Source organism: Conger conger, chromosome 2, assembly GCF_963514075.1.
Source record: "Conger conger chromosome 2, fConCon1.1, whole genome shotgun sequence".
NCBI classification, from domain to species: Eukaryota; Metazoa; Chordata; class Actinopteri; order Anguilliformes; family Congridae; genus Conger; species Conger conger.
The window spans coordinates 71,096,653-71,113,319 of NC_083761.1; the positions used below are offsets into that span (position 1 = coordinate 71,096,653).

A 16,667-nucleotide genomic window follows, 5' to 3' on the forward strand; every position below is an offset into this window, starting at 1 on the left:
CGGTGCTCTTAAGTACCTCTTGTTGCTTGGCGACAAGCGCTTGGATAACTGGATAACAACCACAGACAGGATTGAAGCGCCCATTTCCATAGGTTTTCTTCAGTAATTTTCGGGATTTTCTTTGGTTTTCTATATCTTTTCTTTTCTTCTCTTTGGTCTTTTTCTCTGAATGCTATCGCGGACCTCTATTAATCACGCTTGTTCCACGCTCCTTATATATGAAAGCGAGTGTGTCAAGTTGTGACCACAGTTTGCAACAACAAATATTGTCATGGTGAGTCGATGTATCATTGATGATACATTAACGTTATAGTTAGCTAGCTAACCATACCCTTATCTTAAAGCTAACTATGATTGTTTGAAAAAATGAAATCGGTATCTCTACATTAGCTAACGTTACGTTATCTGTTCATAACCAAATTCTCTGTCTATCCGGAGCGCGGTGGATGCTTAAGAACTAACGTTAGACCGGGTGGTATAGAAAAGTGTTCTGGTTTTGTGCGAAACAAATGTCTGGTCACACGTGTTACATTTTATGTATAAGTAACGGTGAACGTTAGCCCTGATCGTGTTTATTGAGGCACATTAATGTTTCATAGCTAACGTTAGCTGGATAGCAAATATGGTTAACTAGATTATTCCGTTTTATCCAGCGCCTTAACGTTAGCATAATTTGAGTGTGCCTGTTTATGTTTCAACGATATTCACTCGGCCTCCTACTGCCTCGCTGGCTGTGTCTGTGACTTTAACTGATCGCTGGGACTGTGGCATTGGCGTAGTACATGCTTTTCCCCCAGTAGCTATACGTTGTGTTTGCATTTGTGTGCAGATCCTGTCCCGAGTTAAGCCAGCTGTGGGCGGAGATGCCCCAGCCAGCGAGAAGAAAAAGAAAAACAAGGGAAAGAAGACTTCACGAGTGGAGGACTACCTCATCCTGAGAGACTACCTGGGAGCCATCACACTGCTGGAGGTGAAACACCTGTGTGCACACCTTTCTCCTCCAACTAGTCATGGGACCAGTGCATGTAATCGCACTGCACGATTTGCACACATGCGTGCAGCACTGAACCATGCTGAAACACCTCTGTCTGGACTAGCCTGTGGTCCTGTTGTTTGACTGAGAAAAACAACGACATATCATGTTTCTCTACAGTTCCAGCGCAGTGCAGGAGAAAGAGAGGAGGATGCAGATCTGTGGCTGGGCTACTGTGCTTTTCACCTGGGAGACTACAGGAGAGCCATGGAGGTATGGCACCGTTTTTTCACGTGTGTGATTTCAATACCAGTTGCGCGTTCCTACATGTTCCTGTCTACCCTGTCTAGTAGGATTTGAAGAAATCCTACTGGTCACAGATGAAAAGAGAAATAGATTTGTCTGTATTGACGTGCAATTTTCCTCTGACCACAGGAGTACAAAGCTTCAACCGAGAGGTCAGGCTGTCCAGCCGATGTCTGGGTATATCTGGCCTGCACTCTCTTTTTCTTGGGGCTCTACAAGGAGGCTGAGGAGGCTGCAAATAAAGGTAGCACATTTAGTATAGATGCTCTCAAAGGTAGCACATTTAGCATAGCTGCTCTTAAAGGTAGCACATTTAGCATAGCTGCTCTTAAAGGTAGCACATTTAGCATCACTGCTCTTAAAGGTAGCACATTTAGCATAGTTGCCTGCGCTTTGCACAGAGGTGAGAGGCAGTGTGTAATGATGGTGTAATCATGCTCTGTTGTCCACCCTGTTTCACAATGTCCCACAGCTCCAAAGACCCAGCTCCAGAACAGACTGCTCTTCCACTTGGCTCACAAGGTCAGCAACAAAGTTTATATGTGTTAATGTTAACCTTCAGTGTTTTTGTCTACACAAGTGCAGTATATGTCATCCAATGGTTTTTCGGTCTACATAGAAATGTAAATATCTTTAGGTTTCTATAGTTCTCTTGTTTTGCTCTGTTACTATTGCACATGTATTGCCTGTCTGTATATTGCATTAGCCCTGGTCCTGTTTCACAAAGCAGGATTACCGAGTTAACTGGACAAGTGCACAAAGTAAAATAGTACTGGGCTGAAGTTACATTACATTACATTACAAGGCATTTAGCAGACGCTCTTATCCAGAGTGACGTACAATGAAGTGCAGATCAAACACAGGAACAGGTGTGAAGAGGATCCGAGAGGACAGTACGGTTCCGAGTCCTAGCGTGACCAAACCGATACAATCGGAACCCTTGAAGAATACATCAACTTACAAACTAGCATACCACGGTTGGCAGCTAGAATACCCTGAATACAACAATACAATAGCTAATACAAAACACAACAATATCTGGATATAACTATATGAGTGCCATTATAGTCTATGGCATATACAAGGCTACTCATGGTGGTGAGGTAGGGAGGGAAAGGTGCAGCCTGAAGAGATGAGTCTTGAAAGAGGTCAGAGACCTCTTCTGACATCCACAGGGAGGTCATTCCACCACCGTGGGGCCAAGACAGACAGCAGTCTAGAGCGAGAATAGAATAGAATAGAGAATAGAATTCCATAGAAGAACCCTCTCTAGTTCTTTGTTTGGGAGCTTTCACACTTCACACCTATAATTGAGGTTCCTATTAAGAACGAAAAAGGGTCCCCCTATAGAGCCAGAGAACCTTTTTTTTGCTGAGAGTGTAGGTTATGATGGGTAGTGCAAGAATAAATGTGCTGGGTTCTTCTGCCTCTGTCTCTGTCCTAATGTATCTCTGCAGCCCTGCTTGCTCCTGGAGAGAGTTTCATGGTTGTACCTTTCAGTATCTGTATGAGGCTATCTGGAAGTCCTATTCCCTATTCTCTGTGACTGTCAGCATGATGGAGGACATGTAAACATTGGTATTGGACAGAATGCTAAACAACATGGCCTGGAGTAAATAAGCACTGTGTCTGGGCTTGAGTCGACACAATTATCCAGTTAACTCGGTAATCCTGCTTTACGAGGTACCTCATAGTGCTCATCTTCTCTCACTCCTTCCCTCTGGCAGTTCAATGATGAGAAGAAGCTGATGGGTTTCCACCAGAACCTGGAGGATGTGACTGAGGACCAGCTGAGCCTGGCCTCCATCCACTACATGCGCTCTCACTACCAGGAGGCCATCGATATCTACAAACGCATCCTGCTGCAGAACCGGTACCGCACCCTGCTGCTCTTATACTCACACTGTGGTCACGCACATGACACACAGGGACAGCTTCACATTGCTTTACATCAAAAATCCCAATGGTAAGCCCAGGTAGTTACTGAGAGTATTCACCCAGAGAAGTTGATATGTATTACAAACCAATAGGACTGCCCTATGATGCGTTCACTTTTTGTCTATGAAGTATGTGTATACTGCTCATTGTAGGTATTGATACAGTTTGTGCTGTACATTCTGTAGAGACTTCCTGGCCCTCAACGTGTACGTAGCTCTGTGTTACTACAAGTTGGATTATTACGACGTGTCCCAGGAGGTTTTGGCGGTGTACCTACAGAGCATCCCTGATTCCACCATCGCGCTCAACCTCAAAGCCTGCAACCACTTCAGGCTGTACAACGGCAAGGCAGCTGAGGTTAGACATCACACAAACCCCAGCTACATATCTGGATAGTGAACATAAACACTCACATTTTTCCTTAAGATAAGTAGTGGCACATTTAGATAGTTAACAAAAATACACCCTTCATCTGCCAGTGCAATCGCAGAACAATGTATTACAATTATTTTAGATAATAGTATGCAATGCAAAATTTGCCTGCAATGTAGTATTTATTACACATTGTCCCATCTGATTGTGTAGGTAGAATTAAACCATTCATCATTCAAACCACACAGTCTATAATATGGGAATGACGAGTTTAACCCTTTCTGGATGTCTCTTTTGTACTTTCAGGCAGAGTTGAAGAACCTGATAGACATCTCCTCCAGCTCCTTTGAGTTTGCCAAAGAACTCATCAGGCACAACTTGGTAAACCCCCGGAATTACAGAACCCCCTCCAACACACCCACTCGTAGTATTGGAATATTTGTCTCCATTGGCAAGAGAAACCCAGAGTATAGCTGTATGGAAATGTGTGAATGACTTCCGCCCATTTTACAGAGAATATGTGAACCCATGGTCCGTTTCTCCTGCTGTCAGGTGGTGTTTCGGGGCGGAGAAGGGGCCCTTCAGGTGCTGCCCCCCCTGATCGATGTGATCTCAGAGGCTCGTCTCAATCTGGTCATCTACTACCTCAGGCAAGGTGAGTCCTTGAAATAATACGGATGCTACTCTTTTTCTGCAGTTGACATGACGCTCATTTTGAATGGTGAAATGTGGTCGTCGTGACAAAATTGATATCCGAGCTATAAAGGCCACAGGTGAAAGCCCCTTCTTCAACTTTCCTCATAATATGGTCTCGTTTTCTTTGACCTGATATTAGTTGCTGCTCACTTCACACACTGCCCTTTCTAAGCCCCCAAAATTTGTGGGAGATGTGTGCCGCCTGTCCAATCACGCTATCCATGCTCTACCTCACTGTCCCTCTATCCCAATCCTGCTGTCTTTCAGATGACGTGCAGGAGGCTTTCAATCTCATAAAAGACCTGGAACCCACCACACCACAGGCAAGTGTCTCCTTCTGCCTTCGCTCCTGCTCTGCTGTGTGCATGTCATCTTCCTGTCTTTCAGCCCTTTCCATCTCTCTCTTGTTAGGGGAAAATGCCCTTTTTAACATTTCACCGGTGAGCATCGTCTGATGAAACAGATCCCAGTAAAAACAACGATAGCTATACTTGAGTTTAACTTTCGTATGTATTTGAAAAGAAATGACAGAAAGTGAGAGCTTACCGGCTTTCTGATTTGAATCAGACACAGTAAGACTCTTATACACACTTTTCCTGAAGGGGGGGCTTTACCAAAACAAAAAGGCATAAAGCTGGCCACGAACATTTATCAGTATTTTGTCTTCTGAATACCCCTTGTTGACCTTGCTGTAAGACCAGAATGTGCTAGCTGAGAAGCAGAGACATTAAGGTCAAAGGCTGTCTGTCTGCTGGAGAGAGACAGAGAAAGACTCATAGTAAGCACTTAATTCAGAAAGTGGTCTAATAGTAATAAGGATTATCACTAAAAGGTTATTTTTATAATCACGTGATTGTCCTTATGTTAACACACAAGAATCAATTAAGAAAATTACCCTTACACTCTTCACAGCTTTTAACTCATTCTTCTGTCCTCCACCTCTCACTTACTCTTTCAGGCTCCGTTTACAGTGGACAGCAGACCTGCATATTAACCTCCCACCCGTTTCTCTTAGGTTCAGAGCAGTGTTAGTCTTAATGCAGTGCAGCATAAAGTAAGTGTGTGTGGAGGTGTGGCGTGGTGTGTGTTTTCACTTCTTTCTCTCTTTGTCATCTTGTTTTCCTGTCAGGGTTTCCAGCATTAATGTTAGTGTGGGGGTTGTATTGTGATAAGTGCTGTGTGCATTGCATTTAACCCGACTTTATCTTTCTAAGGAGTACATTTTGAAAGGGGTGGTAAACGCAGCTTTGGGACAAGAAGTTGGATCGGTAAGTTACAGTGATGGAATTTTAAAAAATTATTTACAAATGTACACATGTACAGTACACATGCATGTTGGTGAGAAAATATGCAGGCACTCTTCATTCTCTATGATGACTTACCAGACAGATATCGCAAGTAATATAAAATGCATACCACAGAAGCAACAAGAATAATAAAACACAGGTACAAGAGTATAACTTCAGTAAGAGCAACTATATTTTGTATCACGTGAACACTAAAAAGGAGCTCTTTGCATGATACCAGATGCTAGATAGGACATGTCCATGTTCTGGGAACTAAGGTGAAGTGTGGATTAATTGAAAACTATTGAATTGATAATATGAACATTAACGACAAACATAGTGACACACCAGAGTATAAAAGAATCATACGGAATGACAGACATCCTCGGTGAATTATGCAATGCCTTGCTAACCCTTTCACTCTCCTCCTTTCTTTCTCCATCCCTCCTCTTCCCCTCTATCCCAGAGGGATCACCTGAAGATTGCGCAGCAGTTCTTCCAGCTGGTTGGAGGCTCAGCCAGTGAATGTGGTGAGAGCATATAAATTAAACCTCTGGCATTCAGATCATTCTTACTTAATTGACTAATCTGAATGCCAGAGGTTTCTTTTTCCAAAGAACTGCCATCAGTTTGCTGTGGCAAGGACAAAACATACTTCCAATAAAAAATACAAGCAGAGTCATCAGTCTTATCTGAAAACTCCTCAGATACCATCCCTGGCAGGCAGTGCATGGCTTCCTGTTTCTTCCTGCTAAGGCAGTTTGAGGATGTGCTCATCTACCTCAACTCTGTAAAGGTCAGGACAGTTCGTCTTTGCGTTGGCAATTATGGTGTGCATGTGGCAAAGTGTTCAGGCTGATTGAGTCTGTATTAAGCCTAGCCCAGTCATTTTGAATGGAGCGTCTCAATACAATACTCAATTTAGTCCAAGACTAAGCTTAATCTTTGTCTGTGAAACATGCCCTAAATGTTCTGTAAATAGTGTATCGGCAGACTTGTTTATGAACAACATGACAAAAGTCGGATACATTTTTGTATATATGTCCCTCTAGATAAGAGCGTCTGCCAAACACCTGTAATGTAATGTAATAGTGTCATGTATATGTGGGGGAAAAAAAACATTTCTCCGTATTCCCCATCTTCCAGAGTTACTTCTACAATGATGACACATTCAATTTCAACTATGCCCAGGCCAAGGCTGCTGTTGGGAACTACAGAGAGGCAGAGGAGGTACTGTGGCCATGACTGTTATTAACACTGTGAACGCAAAGCCACTTTCACACCGAGAATGCTGGTACTGCTGCAGCCAATGAAATCTGTCCACCTTTCACTCTTCACAGTTACACTACACTGTCGCTATAACTGGCAGAGAAAGAAACATCAAAATTGCTGTCTGTGTTTCCCTGCTAACATGCTTGGAAGAGTGATAGCCTTGCTTTTTTTGGAATATACACCCATAATTAATTCATTAGGTGTTCATAATTCAGACACACGCCACACTGAGACACAAAGTGACATGAGTGAAAAGAACAGCTGAAAATACAGCTACGAGTGGAGACCGAGCAAGGCTTTGGGATATTCTGTACTGCAGCAGTCCCAAGGACCCGTGTGTGTGTGTGTGTGTGTGTGTGTGTGTGTGTGTGCGCGCTTGTTTTTGTCACAGCCAATATCATGACCAGTTAAGGTTGTTGAAAATGTGTTTAAGTTCAAACATTATTTTGTACTTTTACTTATTCCATCATAATGCATGTTTGGCTCATTGACATTTGCCTGGTGATTGAAATCTCGAAATGAACAACATTTTTTGCAAATAGCTTAATTATACTGACCTGGCAGCAAAGCATAGTTCTTTGTCATACATTTGATTTGGTTAACTGTTATTTTAAATGTATTTAATATAAACACATTTGCAAAGATTTTTCATCGTTCCATAAACTTAGGCATATTGGAGTTTGATTATTAATATGTGTATTATATTTCGGAGAAGACAAATTAAATCCATGAGAGGTCCTGAATTATTTTTAAAAAATTCATCATTTGGATAAAGATAACAATGCTAATGTGTACTAAGAATGGAGCTTGTGAAGATTTCTGTCCTCCATTAGACAGAGGTCACACATTGCAGTACAAATATGCTGACAGCAGGGGGATAACTCACCTCACAATGTGTAGCATCCTCCTGGGTGATGAACGGCAGCCATTTTGTGTCCAAATGCTCAGTGCATAAACTCAGGCAGTAAGGGAAGGGACTGTTTAGCCAGTTATACTAGGGGATGAGTAGATTATCAGATTCAATGGGCATCAATAACCATCACAGAGTTGGAAATGATCAAGTCTTCACCTTTTTAGAAGTCAACTATTTGAAATTGAGCTACTTGAAATTGTGCATAATGGCACAGATAAATTAGTTATGGGTCTTTGGATCTCAAAGAACAATACCGGGTATCTTTTAAACTTGTGAGAATATATTGTATGATTGAAGGAGGTAATATTTGATAATTTATGGTGACATTTAAAATGTGTAACTTTGTCAACAGGTGTTTCTGCTGATTCAGAATGAGAAGATCAAGAATGACTATGTGTACCTGAGCTGGCTGGCACGCTGCTGTATGGATTATAATTATCATCATCATCATCATCATTATTATTATTAGTAGTAGTATTATTATAGAACTGCACAATGAACTTGTTTAATATTTCTATTTCATTGCTGCTATCTGTTAATGTATATAGATATCATGAACAAAAAGGCTCGATTAGCCTGGGAGCTGTATTTGAAAATGGAGACATCAGCCGAGTCCTTCAGCCTCTTGCAACTCATTGCCAACGACTGCTACAAGGTCATTACCTTCCCTTGAAAGCCCAAATGAGTGTCATTTTCCAAGCAGTCAGGCCTGTGTGTGTGTTACATGAACTCCCCCTCCTTCCACTTGCAGATGGGGCAGTTCTATTACTCTGCCAAGGCTTTTGATATTCTGGAGCGGCTCGACCAAAACCCGGAGTACTGGGAGGGCAAGAGGGGAGCCTGTGTGGGCATCTTCCAGCTCATACTGGCTGGCAGAGAGCCCAGGTATGCGTTACGGCGAGAACACCTTTCCCCTTTGTCTGTACCGGTTCTGGACTAAATGTCTTTTGGGAATGAGAGGGCTCAACTGCAGCAGTCCATTTATCCATGTCTTTTGTGTGCTCTCTCTACTCCTCCCCATCTTGGGTATTTCTCTACAGCAGCTCCACAACATGAGTTAATCAACTACGCTAGTGTGTTGTGTTGTGCATGCTTTTCATAAAGCCATTATGTGGATCCTGTATGTCTCTGTAATGTTATGGAACCAAAAAAAAATTAATTAGTATTTGTTAGAACCAATAATGTAATTTTACTCCTGCTTTACAGAGAGACACTGAGAGAGGTACTACCGCTACTAAGGAACACTGGAAACCCACAGGTGGAGTACATCATCAGAGCTTTGAAGAAATGGGCCAAGGATAACCGGGTTTCACTGTAATAATGGCATTCAACAGTGTATGACAAGCGCTCAGATAATCAGATGACACCCTCTCTCAACTACTGCACAAGATGAAGAATGGGCATACATCATACGCCCCCATCAAAAAAATATAAAAAATCTTTAATCACTACAAATGTATGAATGGGATGCCCAAGTACAGCCTGCGAGGGTGTGTTGAAATCTCTCTAATTTAGTTACATGTTAAAGTTCACTCAAACTAAACTTTATGGTAAATGTATTTGTATCAAAACACATTGGAAACATCAAATGTCTTAAATAGGCATAAATAGTTGCATGTAGATAACATTTCATGGAATAAATATCCACATGCACACGAACAACACACCATGTAACATGTACTATAGTTTTATTTGCAATATTGTGTTTTTAACATTTCTATATTTGATACAGTTGTGCATTTATACAAGTATGTATGCATCATGCAATTGTGTAAGTTACTGTTCTACTGTACAGTGTCCAATTAAAGAGCTATTTTTTATTCACACAACCTTGCTTGAATCTTTGTTTTCCCAATCGGTTCCCCACAAAACCATTATTTTCATGTTATTTTCCACACATTGATCACGGAGAGGCTGGCAGAGCTTTTTTCCAGAGAGCCATTTTTAAGTTGAGTAGCATATATTCTCCAGTCTTGCAATATGGTTTATTAGTTATCCATAGCTACTCTTATCAAAAGTTAAAATGTGTTATGCCCGTGACATTGCAAGTACTACACTATGAAACGGTCCCTTTATAGCATTGTTGACCAATAAGTTGGCAAACTCAAATTTATCACGTCAGGTTTTTCCATGTGGTAGCTAAATGTAGGTGCAACCCAGTGAATTATTCTGAATCAACCTAAGAAGTAAGAACTGGGATGCGCCTTATCTTTTGCAGAAAAAGGATGCGCGTCTGTATTGTTTGTTCAATGAATCGTTTCGGCTCTGAAACGGTTAACTGATCAAATAACGCTATTGTCATATAAACCTCGGTCTTCTGACTATAGTTATAGCGCTAGCGCCGATTGTTGAAATCGGACAAATGTGAAAGCTGAAATACTATCAAGTTGCTCTTATTTATAGCCGTTTCTGTTTGCACAAAAACCCTCCAGCTAGATCACGTCGCTCGTGAAATGCCAAAGTCACCTAGCTTAAGTACACACATAGGGTATGACGTTAACAATGGCTTAATCAATTTCTGAGCACTCCGTTGAACTACAACTACGGACAACTGCGTAAAACAATTTCCCCTTTTGTTCACTGTACATAAAAACGTATTTTCTCTTTGCAGGAAACAAGCAGGCAGGCAGCTGAATTCACTGCTGGTTCTATAAAATGCAAAATTCAGTCAGGATGTTTAACGCGAGGCTAATGCAGTCATTATGCAAAACGTGAAAGACCACAGACAAATGTCCAGCAAACTATACTTTCTGTTTTGGATTCGTAGGAAGCCACAGGTCATTGCAGGAAACGTACCATTCAGAATTTCATCTGCAGACCACACTGATGCCGTCGAATCGCATAACTGTCCACACATCCTAATGCAAGACGAATTCATTTATTTTCCTTTCCTTTGAGCAAAAACGGCATTTGACCCAATGTTGAAAAAAAAAAAAGCTGGGTCGCAGGTTTTCTATGGGGCGGGCTTATGACAAGGCAATATGTGATTGGACAGAGTCCTTTCCTAGTTGGCGCTATTTCCGTTTTCACTCAGCGCGCAGGCCCAGCGACCTCGATGTAATTTTTATTTACTCCTGAAATCCAAGATGGCTACTCCGAATATTTCAGTACCTTAGCAATTGAGGATGCACGTATCGAGTAAACTACTTTCCCCGATAATCTCATCCCCTGAAACTAAATTAGTAAGGTGTAGATGAACTCTTTGCATCTTACGTACCTTAAAATAGTCCTCACGTATAGGTTCAGCTCCCGTGAATACACCATTTTGAAGTAGTTTCGAGGAATACATATCCCTCAATCGCTGTCTCTCTAAAGCAAGCGAGGTTCACCGTCTCCGCATCAAATGGCCGAACCGAGAAAAGTACCATTTGTCACACTGTCGGCCTTCGCCGCTGGACCGGCCTCAGAGCCAAGGAAACGCCGGAATGAAGATGAGGTCGGAATTAATTTGGAGGAGAGTACAGCGGTAGGCAATACAGCGACCGGGGCAGGAGGTGGTGGTCTGTTTGGCAAAGCTAGCGACGGGGACAACGGGGAACCAAGAGGGATTACCGTGCGATTGAACCTCTGCCTGTCCGAGCCCAACGACCAAGCGTCGGCCGAATTCAACTACAGCGAGCTGGTTCAGTCAATACAGGTAATGATCCTGTGCGGATTAGGCCGAGTAAAGGCTGGGGTTGAAGTCAGGATCGTTGGGACTAAGAGTAATGTTACTTGTAAAATTTGAATAACATTTGATTCCTGCTGTAAGCAGTTTTGTAGTTTTTCCACAAGAGATAGCCGAGTTAACGTGAAGTGCAGCAACGGAAAAGAATGTTGGCAAATTAGCTGCCATCTGGCTAAAAGTGTTAGCTAGCTAGCTAACGATGAAAGCTGGTAGTTGGACATCTTGCTAAACGTTAGCTCTCAAGCTAGCTAACGTTAGCTATAACTATAACGTTAGCTAGCTAGTCACATAAGTTAAAAAATCGTGTGTTATCTACCATTAGTTGACGTCAATGAACTGACACGTTATATTTTATTTTACCCAAGGAATGATAACACAATGAAGTTAGATAAATAGTTGAATAATGATTTTTTTTTATAGTAACGTTGTCGTCCAGACGTGTCATTGAAAATGGTCGTGTGTAACGTTGGCTAGCGATCCAACTAGCTAGTTAGCCGCCCAACTAATTGTTATAGATGACATAGTGCGTTCGAGAAGTTAATCCGGTGATATTGTTGTCTCAGAGGCTGTGAAAGTTCACTTACTAGCCTCAGTTGTCTATAAAATAAGATGGTAACTAGCTAACTACATTGCATCGTTTGTTAAATGGTACAATTCTCTGTTTACAATTGACTATAATATAACCGAGATAGCTATGACAGGTGATTATATGAAACCTTCAAACAATCTTGGCGACAGATTGTTGCTCAGTCGATTTTGCATTTCACTTCCTAGCATCTTAATATTTTACATTGGTACATAATGCTGGGTGTGATTGAGTGTAACATAATATAACATAATATAGTAACCTAATTGTCTTAATGCATAAATTAGTCTGCAGATAAATTAGAATGGTAGTCTCTTTGTAGAACAATATGACCTCTTTATTCTGGATATATAGTATCAGACAGATTTGCTCTTTGTCTTCCTCTTCTACTCTCTCTGTCCCTCCAAGGTGAAGAAGGCACCCCAAGCACCCACACCTGTCTGTGACCCTAATGACCCCTTTGCGGATGATGAGAGAGAACGGCAGCAAGTGGAGGCCCTGGCCAAGAAATTTGAGAGCAAATATGTGAGTGTCCCGACAGCATGCGTCTGAACAGGAGTTGCATTGATCAGGCTGATTGTGAAGCTCCTAACATGCGATTTCCCCTGTAAAATACTTGCAAACAACACAATATGCTACTGCGTGTTTTGAGCTTAAGTGTTAACTTTAACATTGAAATTACATTCAAATTGAGAAGTTAAGTCAGTACATGCCAGGGAACATACCCAAGCAATAGACCTCACAAGCTGTTTATGGAATGCATTGTTCACTTCAGCAACCAGATGCTGTTTTTGTGTCTGTATTTTAGACAACTCAAGGCACTTTTGCACTAAAACATGTTAATCACAGTAATGTTTAGTGCACCGTGTACGGCATGGCAGTTGCATGCCAAATGAAATGCCATGGTGTTAGTTTCAACATCTGCCTCTGACTCACACACCCATACATTAACATTTAAATTATTGGTACTCTTGTTTGTTCATGCTTTGGCTTAATTGTTGTAGTGTGCCCCATGTCTCAAAAAGCTTTTTTACGTAGGGTGTGGTTATTGTGAGTCCGAGCCTCAGTAGGTAGATGGGATGGTATATTCCCTCACCCCTCGCACCTCATCCTCATTCCAGGGCAATGCTGGGAAAAAGAAAAGGAAGGACAGAATGCAAGATCTGATCGACATCGGTTTCGGCTACGATGAGAGTGACCCGTTCATAGACAACTCTGAGGCTGTAAGGACCTTTAATGCCCATCATTATCATTCACATTCCTTATAGCCTTCACACTGAACCTGTAGCTTAAATGACGTGCGAGCTCACCAAATGATCTGGTGAAATGATATCGTCGCCTCTTCCGAAGAATGTATTTGTACTGTGGAGTGGGTTCTGTTGATCTTTTTTTTTTAGCGTATTTGTTTTAAGGACATTTAAGGCTCATCAGAGACATGCCGCCCTTGCAGTGATCTCCCTGTGATTTTGACGGGCGTGCGTGGGACGGACGAGCGTGTGCCGCTCTAGCCTGTGGCTGCTGGATGCTGCTGTGTACCGTGTCTGACCACGGCCCCTTGCCTCCACAGTACGACGAGCTGGTCCCCGCCTCTCTGACCACCAAGCTGGGAGGCTTCTACATCAACACGGGCACCCTGCAGTTCCGCGCTGCGTCTGAGTCTGAGGGGGAGGATGGGGGCAAAGACGGGAAGCCCCACAAGGTGAGTTAAGGGTCATTTTCTAAGTGAGCTCTGCGCCCTACTGAAATGAGCCTCTCGCGGTCTGCAACTCGGGAAATGCATGTTACCGATGGTCTCTGCTCTGACTGCAGAAGCTGAAGGATGGCGAGGAGCAAGCTATCAAGAAACGGAAGAGAAAAGAAGGAGCCAATGTGGAGGAGAAGAAGCCCAGGAAGACCAAAGTGCCGAAGCAAGGGTGAGACAACCTATACTGCTGTACTTATGCTGCTGCAACCAAACCCACAGGGTGTCTGTCTATCTGTCTATCTGTCTATCTGTCTATCTGTCTATCTGTCTATCTGTCTATCTGTCTATCTGTCTATCTGTCTGTCTGTCTGTCTCTGTGTGTAAGTCTGTGTGTCTGTCTGTGTATCTGTTTGTCTGTTTGTCTGTGTCTGTTTGTCTGTGTCTGTTTGTCTGTGTCTGTTTGTCTGTGTCTGTTTGTCTGTGTCTGTTTGTCTGTGTCTGTTTGTCTGTGTCTGTGTCTGTTTGTCTGTGTCTGTGTCTGTGTCTGTGTCTGTGTCTGTGTCTGTGTCTGTGTCTGTGTCTGTGTCTGTGTCTGTGTCTGTGTCTGTGATGGAGGCTCAGCCTGCTATGACACTGACGGGGCTGAGCACGGTATGACTCTGGGAAATTAGATTGTTGGAGCGGGAGCCGTATAATGGCCGTCACGCGCAAGAAAGCTCTAAGTGAGCTTAGACCGGAATGTAATTTTGTCCTTTGGTTAAAAATAAATCTTCAAGCTAACATCATGTAACTCAGAGTAATGGGTCATTTCAGCAAATAATTATTCAAAGGGAGTCATGAGAATAAAGCAATGCTTCTACTGATGTGTGCTTTCTGCGGCTGCAAGTGAAAACTGGTCCACGGCAGTACGTTTAATGAAGTTCAAGTTAAACATTTTCAGTTCAACCTTTGTTGAAAGTTTGAAATTCTTTGTTTTGGAAGTTTCCCCTTTCTTGTGAAAGGGAAACTATGTATGCATACTCCTGGTATTGATATCCCAGTGAATTGTTGCTCCTACCTGTGATTTGTAATGAAGTGTTGGACATTGGACATTTTTCTTCATGAATCATAATGGTATTTGTATGTATGATACTGCATGTTTGCATCATCTGCAAATATTTTTCTGTCGAGAAGGAGCAAAAAGGTGGTATTGTTTTTAAGCAGTAGGCATCCTTATGTGAATATCTCTCTGTAAATTTGAGGTAAAGTTACAATAGAAGTCATTTGAATTCAGCAGCTTAATGTGATCAAATTTTTTGGACGTGTGTGCAGAAAAGTGGCAGTTTTTCCCTCGGTGAAATGTGTTTGTGTTAACAACATAAACTGCATCTGAAGAAACAAAATGGTGGAACTGTTATTTATAGCTGCTAAGTGCACCTGTGTGCCGTCCTCTGCTGCTCCTCTCTCTCTTTCCCCTGCCGTGTCTCAACTCACCCTCCCTGCTCTTCTCCCCCCTCTCTCTTTCTCTTCCTACTCCTCTCTCTCTTTCTCTCTCCCCCTCTCTCTCTCTCTCTCTCTCTTTCTCTCTCTCTCTACTCCTCCCTCCCTCTCTCTCGCTCTTTCTCTCCCTCCCTCCCTCCTTCCCTCTCTCTCTCTCTCTCTCTCTCTCTCTCTCTCTGTCTCTCTCCCTCTCCCCCCTCCCTCTCTCTCTCCCCTTCCCTCTCTCTGCCTACACCCTCCACCCCTTCCTCTCTCTCTCTGTCTCTCTCTCTCTCTCTCTCTGTCTCTCTCTCTCTCTCTCTCTCTCTCTCTCTCTCTCTCTCTCTCTCTCTCTCTCTCCCTCTCCGTCTCCCCGTCTCCCCACCACCCTGTCTCATCTCACCCTCTCTTCTCCTCTGCCTCAGAGTGAGCACCATGAACATGCACCGGCCTGAAAAGAAGAAGCGCAAGAAGCTGATGAAGGACTCCCTGTACCTGGCGGCCATGTTGCGGCGCTTCACTCGGGAGAAGGAGGAGATGCGGAAGAAGACCCCGGCCGGCGGACAGCCGCCCAACGCCGGGGGAGCCCCCAACGCGGCCCGGCCCAACCACGTGCTCCACAACCCCCACCTGCACCCGCACCCCGCCAACAATGACATCTCCATGGCGGAGCTGACGGCCGACCCGGCCGTGATGTCTCTGCTGGGCTCCACCAGCGAGAGCGAGCTGCAGGACATCCTGGACGACCTGGACTTCAGCCTGCTGGACTCCTCGCCCCAGGCCTGCAGCCCCGCGCAGCGCGAGAACGGCCTGCTGGGGGCCATGGCGGGGCAGAAGGCCGGGGCCGGCGCTCTGGGGCGCGGGGCCGGGGCGCTGGGGGCCGGCGGGGGGGTCCTGACCCCTCCCCCCCTCCCCGACGGACTTCCGCCCCCCCCTCACCAAGCGGATCGAAGACTTGCGCGCAGTGAGTCTCGTTTTTCTTATTGGATAACCAGATACGCTTCTCATTAGATACTTTTATACAAAGCGATTATGAATGCTTATATTGTTTTAGTCCATGTAGTCTCCTGGGTTTCCAACCCACAACTTTTGCATTGTGAGTGCAATGCTCTGCCAACTGAGCCATATGATATATATATATACACAATATATTTATATCATGTATTTATGCTATATATTTTTTATTGATAAATTTTCAATGTGCATTGCAGACTGTTGATTGTTTGCTTGCTTATATTTTCTCGTCATTTTTCGCATTGACTTGTTTTAACGTTCCTTAACAGGGCGTTGAATGTGAAAGAGAATGGAGGATGAGAAGGAGAGATAGGGAGAGGTATTCTGGCACAGGAGGAGAGAGAGAGGAAGCGAGTGAGAGTGTAAAGGAGGCAGGTGGAGAGATAATGTAGAGGCAGAGAGCTGGAGGCGGATAGGGGTAGGTGGGCCAGCGTGGGAGTGAAAATGGCTCCTATGCCCCGTGGCTTTGTTTTTGTATCTCAGTGTCTCACACAATGGGGGG

General features: G+C 43.5%; 2 protein-coding genes across 2 annotated transcripts in view; both read left to right on the top strand.

Moving 5' to 3' along the window:
- Positions 1 to 40: 40 nt before the first annotated feature.
- Positions 41 to 9,585, top strand: ift56 (intraflagellar transport 56). The gene is made up of 18 exons (XM_061231301.1): positions 41 to 274; positions 830 to 970; positions 1,154 to 1,246; positions 1,409 to 1,523; positions 1,752 to 1,801; positions 3,007 to 3,152; positions 3,403 to 3,574; positions 3,896 to 3,970; positions 4,142 to 4,244; positions 4,553 to 4,608; positions 5,500 to 5,553; positions 6,038 to 6,101; positions 6,279 to 6,367; positions 6,718 to 6,801; positions 8,109 to 8,178; positions 8,305 to 8,411; positions 8,508 to 8,641; positions 8,963 to 9,585. The coding sequence occupies exons 1-18, from the start codon at positions 272 to 274 to the stop codon at positions 9,072 to 9,074; spliced, it is 1,668 nt and encodes a 555-aa protein (XP_061087285.1). The 5' UTR covers positions 41 to 271; the 3' UTR covers positions 9,075 to 9,585.
- Positions 9,586 to 10,808: 1,223 nt separating this feature from the next.
- ubn2a (ubinuclein 2a) overlaps positions 10,809 to 16,667 on the top strand; it is a 17,755-nt gene continuing 11,896 nt past the window's right edge. The window contains 7 exon segments of the mRNA XM_061230037.1: positions 10,809 to 11,393; positions 12,418 to 12,534; positions 13,131 to 13,232; positions 13,577 to 13,708; positions 13,819 to 13,922; positions 15,577 to 16,078; positions 16,080 to 16,115. Coding sequence (XP_061086021.1) covers positions 11,100 to 11,393; positions 12,418 to 12,534; positions 13,131 to 13,232; positions 13,577 to 13,708; positions 13,819 to 13,922; positions 15,577 to 16,078; positions 16,080 to 16,115 — 1,287 coding nt within the window. The 5' untranslated portion in view covers positions 10,809 to 11,099.